This window comes from Rhagoletis zephyria, unplaced genomic scaffold (assembly GCF_001687245.7).
Source record: "Rhagoletis zephyria isolate East Lansing unplaced genomic scaffold, Rhagoletis_zephyria_1.1 Rzeph_scaffold_01226, whole genome shotgun sequence".
NCBI lineage: Eukaryota > Metazoa > Arthropoda > Insecta > Diptera > Tephritidae > Rhagoletis > Rhagoletis zephyria.
This window is the reverse complement of record NW_016158310.1, coordinates 20,973-30,063: the sequence shown is the minus strand read 5'-3', so window position 1 is coordinate 30,063 and position 9,091 is coordinate 20,973. Positions and strand designations below refer to the sequence as shown.

Here is a 9,091-nt window from a genome sequence, read left to right as displayed (position 1 = left end):
ATATGAACGTAAATTTGTATGATGTCAAAAATCGCCACGTAGTAAGTTTTCAAACAATTTTGAATTTTTTGAAAGCATGTTTGTGCATAGCGACCGATCCGACCTAATGTACATAAATAGATATGTACATGCATATATGCCTGCATTGCTATATTCGTATATATATACATACACACACATACGTATCTGCAGATCAAAACAAACTGTAAACTTGTTGCCAAAGCACAAAAAGTATTTACGTTTGTAGACGACACCAACTAAATACTCGACTAGCCAACAAAATAACCTGCTAGTCTCCTAGTCTCTAATACTACATGCTATTGACTTTTGTGCCAATGCGATTGTGAAGTACCAAAGCTTTTAACTAGCATTTGTAAGGTGTAATCTGGTGCGGAAAATATTTCAAATCTTAATAAAATAGAAAAATGTACATGCTAGCTAGAAATTTACCAGTACGAAAGAGTTCAAATAACTTGGAAAGCGATTTGGGTATGTAATTTTTTCGATCTTGTGGGGAATCGTACCGTAATGTGGATCTGCTGGGCAATTTTCTGCAATTGAATGCAATCGTTCTTAGCTATCAACTGAAAGTGTGAGAAGTAAATATACCCTTTTTTGAGACTTACAACTTTCGCTAAACCTCACCGTCTCCCAGCACAAATCACTCGAACGGGAACACCGAGAGTCATTGTCATTCGCAATTTGACTGTCGGAAAATTACTCCTCGTTCGAATGAATTGAAATGCCCTCAATTTATCGATTCGATAATATCATTTTGTGACTGATCTGCCGACATGGTCCACTGACTGGCCTTTAAAATTAAAAAATGGAAGATAGAAATAAATAGTCTGCTGCATAGATAGTGACCAACAGTTTCCCTGCATAAAGTGAAATATAATTTTTATGTTATAACCAAAATTTATTTGTGTTATAAAAAAGTTGTTAAGTATCATAAAATGGTCTATGCTCTATTGAGAGTGGCATAAATTCAAGTAAAACTATCTTTTAAAAATTTTGTGCTGAAAAATTGTATCTACAGATTTTTTTTAAATTGCAACTATTGATCTACAAGTGAGTAATCTCACTCAGTGTAAGAAAAAGATCCTATTGTCAAACGAGCGCCATGAGAGCTCATGGCATCATCTATCTAAAGATCTTACTCATCAACACAATACTTTTTCGCTTCTAATTACAACCAGTACTCTGCGCTTCCACCCTATGATGGCTAGCAGCTCTCAATGGAGAAGCAAATAAACCGCTCAAACAATTCGAAAACAGTCACGATTCAACATTGTACCGTGTCTCGCGCAAAGCGCGCACCGCAGCAACTAGACGCAACGCAACATCGAATACAGAAAGTCAGAAGGAATTATTGTAAAAGTAAATACTCAATAAGGCAAAAAAACACAAAAAAACTAGAAGAATTCGTTGAGAAAAAGGTAATAAAGAAATTGTGCCGCAAACAAAAAAAGAACGATGTGTATACATGTCTGTGTGTGTGTGTGTGTATGTCGCTTTAGTGTATGTGAAAAAAGAAAACAAAAGATTTAAGCAACGAACGCGAAGCGTACATACCAAGGCGCTTGAGTTATTGTTTTGGTTTTGTGGTTCCCTGAAATTTGCATACAAAATACTCGCATACCAAACATTCTACAACAAATTAGGTGTACAACATTCCTCACTCTTGGGCGCCCTGCATGCCACTTGTGTATGCCGATGGATGGTATAATTTATTGGAGTTACATACATATGTACATACATGCAGATATAGCGGTGTATTATTAACAGTGAAGAATTTTGAAAGCAAATGCAGATTTAAAGATTTAAAAAACTGCAAATATTTGTTATAATACATAATTATCTAATTTTGCTGTCAAACTCTATACAACTTTTAAAGCCGTTCTTCTTCTAACCAGTAATCTCCGATCATCAGAGTTGTTTTTCTTCATAGTTTCTTATATTGCCCTTACATTGTTATACTACCTCCATGTGGCATGAAAGTTATCCACTCCAAGCCTTACCACTGCCTGAGCAGTAAGGGCAATTACTATTTCAAACATAAAAAATTTTACAACAAAAATAATTGCCGCCAGCCGCATGAAGCCTGGGTTAAAAATCTCCACCATCACATTCTAACGGCGCGTCGGAGACAATATTGCATTCGTTAACTTTCTTCTTTCACTGCGCCAGCGCACGTATGCGAGACGCGCTCTTCCAAACTTACCTTTTTCCACCACCTAACTCCCTGCGCCACTTGCACCAACAGCCACAACTGCTGGCGGCATTGGCGTATTGCAAAATCGCTTTTCTTCTGCCATATTCTCTTTGCCACTAGGAGGAGTGTGCTTTCTTGTGTTGTCGCAATATCCATATGGCATCCGCTTGCTACATTGGGTTACTCGTTAAAACCGTAATTACTGTTAAAGCCGCAAATAAAAGCACTTAACGCGGCGATGAGTCTTTGGTGCGCGCTCCACGGGGCCCATACGCAGCTTCCAGTTAAAGCTACCTCCAGTTGTAGTCGTCGCAGACTTTTGTTGTGGTCTTCACCTGAGCACGCAAGCGCCGCACCTCACTTTTTTCTCCTGTTGAGTCTGTTGAGACTTGAGTACTTTAGTGGTAGACTACGCTAAATTTGATTTAAATGCGCCTGTCACTGTTGTCATTTATTGTCGCTGTCATTCTGTACGTTGGTTGTTAATTGCTGCTTTCTTGCCGTTGCTGATGTTGATCTTTGCCGCTTTAATGTGGTCATCATCTCTGGTAACTTCTTTGCCAGCTATGCACTGGATTTCTTGTATAAGTATGTAATAACAACACAACTCAAATTATTAAAATTTTCAGTAGAGCCAAATTAAAGTTTTCGCGCTTCGTAAATTGCAGTCATTATGTAGGAACAAATTTTAAGCTTTCTAATTTGGCTGCTTCATAAAGATTTAGTAAGTTCAGTAGTGAAGGTTTCCGACTTCGATTTTCATAAATACACAATGACCCAGATGTTCCATAGAAAAATATGTTTATTTATCAGTCTTATCCGCTGTATAATTTAAATACATACATGAAATTTCGATATGTGCGCATGTGCATGAGCTTTTGTAATTAGTGAAATATTTCTATTACCTTTAATCTTTTTATTCTTCGTCTTCTACATTTTAGAGTTTTAGTTTCCTTAATTGGCATTATTTTGCGACTTTTTCTGCTTTCGTATTTTAGTAATTTTTTTCTACATATTTTTCACATAGTACAACGCGTGTTGCACCCAAGTTTCGGAAATGTGTGTCATCTACGTCGCCCACTCAGTGATGATGATTCGTATGCCTGTGTGGTTATAAACATCAATTTTAAAAGTCGTTTAAAGATTAGATGTTCAATGTCATCTACAGAAGCGAACATCAAAAATACCAGCCTCAATATTAAATATTTCAGTATAATGCTAATGTCTACATTTACATATTTGTATGCTAATTAGTTTGATACTGGTTTATAGAAATAAGCAGACACATAATGTCTTTTAAAGCTTCGAAGTTGAAACTTTAATGCACCGGAGGTATAAGCCAGATGGGATTGAACTAGAAAAATTGCAGGGTCTTCAATAGCCACCTTACACTTGAGTTGGCATTGTCCAAACGTAGTTCACAAATTACGTCTTTCTCACGATAAAGTACATGGAACCAGCCACATTTAGAGATTCTCAAAAGTTACCGATGAAACTCTGAAACATATCGACCAATGATTGCGATTTTATCGTAAGCGACAAAAGGTAAATATCATAGGAGAGGTTTTTTTAATTCTCCCTTAAACAGTGTAAAAATTTATTTGGATTTAAATGGACAACAACATCATTGAATGATAGCTTTCTAATGGGACTATTTATCTTTTGCATACCTTATTTTCTAACGGTAAAATTGCGCTACGATATTATTCCTGAACATGCTGAGAGGAAAGTTATCACAGAATTGGCGCTTGCGATAGTTTTTAAGCTGTATAATCTGAATATTTATACACGAAGGAAAGTGCGGGTACTTAAGGATTGTTTGAAAAAAAAAACTGAATTTTAAATCAATTAAATATAAACACTGCCAATCAGCTGAATAAGCTCAACATTTTTTCATCTTTAACTGTTTGGTGCATCTACTAGATTGTCTCACAAGTTTTCTTCGTGGATGCGGTGTTGTTTTAAAAGAATGATAAAAAAGACGAAAATGTAATTGACGAATAGGTTCAGTGCCAAAATCTTCATATTGAGGAGATTTTCGAAATCAGTTGTTATATTTCTCGACTCGTCGTGTGTTTTAAACATTTGCTATCGGAGAAAAAAATTACTAAATGAAAACTTTCAATCTAGGGAATAAAATCAACCACTGCAATTTTATAAAAAGAAGGCTGAAGAGCAAAAGTTATTGTAAGTAGAAGGATAAACAAAAATCTTAAAGTATGTTTACATATAAATATAATCTCCATCAAAGCTAGTTTTTTAATCACCCCTTTTTCAAAGGAAAATCTCAAGGAAAAGTTATGTTTTTTCTCTGTACTACCGTGATCACTTTTTTCTGCTATATTAAACAATTTAAATATATTTTAACTTAATATTTGATTAAAAATGCCTTAACAAACCTCTTTTCCTTGGTAGCGTAAAAAAATATTCCGACGAACTAATAATCTTCTGTTTTTTTGAAGTCGGTTAAAAAGTAAATTGTTTGACATTTTGTGTTTTGCTTTTCATTAACAGATATTTATATCAATAGGGATTGAAGAAAGCATTATTAATCCTTGGGGTGCATTAGTTAAAGCTATTGTACCCCAGTTAAATCAGAAAATCAAAGCTTTTTTGTTCTAATAGCACATTCATTGGCTTTCGTGCATATCAAAAAAAAATAATAAAACAATGATGTGTATAATTGGAAACAGAAAATAATGGCGAGAAGGACCAAAGTCGAGAATGCAAGTTTTGACATAAACAGACAAGGCTGCCTTCAGGCCACCTTTACATTTTCACTTCTGAACCACGATTGGTTGTCTTCACCCAAAAAAAACTTCTCTTAATTGAAGAAAAACAGCAATCAAAATGAAGAAAAATTTTTTCAAGTTTATGTGACTTATGGTTTCCAATTTATGGCTGAATAAAAATTCACGCCCCCTTTTACAAACTCCTTTATATATATAGCCTCCTATAAGCACCTACCATTCACATGTTTGCATACCAAATTTCAAGTTTGTGTGACTTATGGTTCCGAAGTTATAGCTGATAAAAAATTCCACGCCTATGGGATGTGCCACGCCCCCTTTTATAAGCATCTACCATTGACATGTCTGCATACCAAGTTTCGAGTTCATGTGACTTATGGTCTGGAAGTTATGGCCCCCTTGTCGTATCCCAATTTTTTTCACCCTATTATAGGCCCAGGTGTAATGGCAATACTCTGTCATAATTTTGTTCGATTCCGTCCGTCCGTTTAGACTGCAATCTGGCACATACATACATACATACTTTCACAAATATATAGTAGATTTGTCGATTTCAAAGCCCTTTTAGAAGTACGAAAACAAGTTGCCTTAATGCCGCGATGCCCGAATTTGGTATCTCTGCGAAAATAATATGGCTGTGTAAAATGGGATTGACTAATACCACCGGCTACATCAGAATTGTGATTTATCTTTCTGTCTTATAGACAAGGTGGCTCTTTAATGTGTGATTTCTTTAATCTGATGTTGGAAAGGATAATAATAGCTACAGAGCTAAACCACGCAGGTACTTTCTTTTACAAAGCGTAAACTAGCTGGCGTATGCAGAAGACTTCGAGATCATCGATCTAAACAGTCAAGACGTTTTTTTTTGGCTTTCCTAAGTTGGATATGGAAGTAAAGCTGAAGGAAAAAGAGGACAGTGCGAAGTATCTTCTGTTCTGAAGCAAACAGTCAACATCAGCATCTGATATGGCAGCCGCCCTTGGGGTGTTCGAGACAGATTATGCTAAAGATTTATGGCACTTTACGAATTTTTTTCAGCGAGTATTGGAGAATACGAACGACATTGACATAGTTCAGCAAATTATTATACAACAGTTCCGCTGGCTAAGGGCTATGTCATACGAATAGATGCAAATGCTCCAGCCGTGAAAGCATTCGATGTGGTACCGACTAGTGGTGGAAAATGAAGGCCTTCTCTGCGTTGGAAAGATTAGGTGGTGAGAGACTTAGCTTCGCTCGGGGTTCCCTATTTCCGCGAGAAGAAGGAACGACCGAGACTGTATGTCAAAACGAGATAACAAAGAATATGAAGATAGCAAGCGCTAATTTCGAATTACAATTCTGTTGATGAGACGAAGGCTCAGCCAAAGTAGCAAAGGTTATTCACGGATATCGGGAATGCACAGTCAAGGTTATAGGGTTTTAGGGTAAATCCTAACTAAAAACCCCTATAAAAAGTAGTTAATACGGTAGAGGTAGGCCGGTCGATCAGTTGAATCCAAGTTATGTGTGTGTACCCTTTTCAGAATTTGAATAACTTAAGCTATCAATCCTATCTTGTCTTTAGCGTAAAGTATTATTTTACTCTACTCAAAAAATGAAGGAAGTTTTACAAGTTAGTGGATTATGACGATGTTGTGTGGATTCAGATTAGGGATAATTATCGACCGTTTTGCCGTTGTGTTCATGGACGCCCTGACAGTATTTCGAATGACTCTCTCGAAAGCTCCCAAAACCAGGTAATGATGAATTAATTGAGGAGCGTAATATTTTTCTCTTTTGCCTTTCTTAACTGAACAATGCTGTGCTAACGACCAAAGTGTTGAGGCTTACGATGTCTGCACCGTCCCCATACCGCAGCCGCAAATAAATATTGCAAATCAAACGGCTTTTCAGAAAGAAGTAGAGCCTAGAGTCTCAATTGCAGTACTATGAAGGAGTTTAAAGAGGCCCATTGGCTGCTAAGTATGGTCCTAGTAAGTGTATCACAGTGGAGTATGATTTGTTCTGCTGTCTCTCAGCATTTTTCACTTTAAGTGTTGATTTTCGATGTTTTCTAAAATGTGACTACCCGTCCGAATAGAACGTTAAATTCGGCTACATATATAGTATATATGCTCTGTCGTGAAGTATTTCCAGGGGATTCCCGATTGTGGCTTTCGACATCAATAACACAAGGCAAAACACTGATTTTGGTGCGGCAAATGTTAAAGCTGTTTTTGTTAGACTTTTTGGTGCTGATTACGAACCGTAAGTATAAAAATTCCATCAGGTCCAGATTTTGAGAAAAACTAGGCCAAAGTGTCTAAAATCGCGTTTTTTGCAATATTTGAGAGGCCTTAGCAAAGAAAGAAAAGGTGATAGAACCTTCTGCTTCGACTTAAATTAAAGCTAGAACTCTCGACTACTGTCCCTGCATACTATCCCTGCACCTTGACCTGACGGTCACTTATAATCATTTATTGAACAATAAAAAAGTGCTGAAAACTGTGCCTCTAAAAAAATTGCCAAAATGGCATTCTTTCTTATTCTGAGTTTCGCCCGAAAAAAAAATTCACCCGAAAATTTTTCATCCGCCCATAGTAAATACATGGAAACCAAAAGTGTAAAGTGAACCGGTTCGGGGAAAATAAAACTCATGACAATGCTGATTTTTATGGATTGTTGTTCAATGTTCAAATATTAACTCAAGCCTAAGTGGAAGGTTCTACCACCTTTAGTTTAATTGCGGTAGGTACCTATTCAAACTTCGCCAAAATCAGTTTTTGCTGTTTAACAAATGGCTATAAGTGACCATCAAGTCAAGGAGCCAGGAATGGTATTCTCAGGGATAGTAGTCAAAGGTTCTAGCTTTAATTCAAGCCTAAGTCCTTTGGTTTCTCTGCTAGAACTTATAAAATATTGCAAACAACGAGATTTTTTGACACTTTGACCTTGTTTTTCTCAAAATCTGGAGCTGACAGTAGCTTTGTACTTACGGATTTATAATCAGCACAAATAATTCTGTCAAAACCAGCTTTGTAATTTTTACTATTATAAGATAACGATTTTTTTCTAACACAGCAACTGCTTATCGACGCTAACGAGTTTTGTACCAAACGCTGATTTAGGTGCTAAGAACCTCAGCTTTGAAATATGATTTAAATACATATATTACAACATATTTTCGATTTGATTTCAAGATTTTAGTTTTGCTAATTTGCTTAATTACACTGTTCTCCAATCGGACACATTTTTCCCGTCTATCAGGGTGCATGGCGGGTAAGCCTTATATGGGTAAGCTGGTTCCAGTGGTGCTGGCGGACTTTTCTAGGTTAGCGGTAGAGATTGATCGTTTTGGGGTCTCCCGCTGAGTGCATTGTTTATCGGATTTAAAAACTAACTCAGAGTTATTTATATACATAAATACACCCATACATATACAGAAATGTGTAAACAAATCATTTGGATGTTCGATGTTTCTTTTCAGCGAAACTACAACGACCAACATTAAAGTGTGAGGGATCGCTACAAAATGCCTCAGACCAATTCCCACAATGCCGCAGATGCCATCGAACAAAAGTTACTCGGCATACTCGCGGCACAGGATCTAGGCGATATAACACAAGAACTATGCGATTTCTCCCTCGAAGAACAAAATGCAACAGCCGAGGCTCAGGGTATACAACCAAGCGCTGCGGCCGACTACATACCCGTGTTGGGCAAATCCGTGACCTATATTGTAGCCTGTGTGTTGTTTAATGAGCGCGATGAGGTACTCATGATGCAGGAGGCTAAGCAATCTTGTGCTGGTGAGTTGAAATTATTATCGTTTTTAAAGGGTGTAAAAATAAACACTTTTACTTTCTCAATGTTGTTGTGGCTTATTAACATTTTTATTTTGCATTTTTTACAATATTAAGAAAATAAAAATGTTAAAAGCCACACTAACATTGAAAAACACAAAGTTTATGAAGACCCTGCCTGAAACTATATGTGACCTGGTCTACGGAAAGGGGGCTTAGGTGTCAAAAAATCAATTTTCACTTTTTGGTTGATTCGGATGGAAGATGAGATGCTTTTTCACGTGGTGAAAAGCAGAAAATCCTAACTTGCTTAGAAGTGTACTAAAAATGTAGAGAAA

General features: G+C 36.7%; 1 protein-coding gene across 1 annotated transcript in view; it reads left to right on the top strand.

Moving 5' to 3' along the window:
• Positions 1-1,292: 1,292 nt before the first annotated feature.
• Positions 1,293-9,091, top strand: part of LOC108363247 (8-oxo-dGDP phosphatase NUDT18-like) — a 9,343-nt gene continuing 1,544 nt past the window's right edge. Inside the window, exons 1-2 of the mRNA XM_017616544.1 lie at positions 1,293-1,439; positions 8,438-8,759. Of these exons, the coding sequence (XP_017472033.1) occupies positions 8,483-8,759 (277 nt within the window). The 5' untranslated portion in view covers positions 1,293-1,439; positions 8,438-8,482. The remainder of the gene's footprint in view (positions 1,440-8,437; positions 8,760-9,091) is intronic.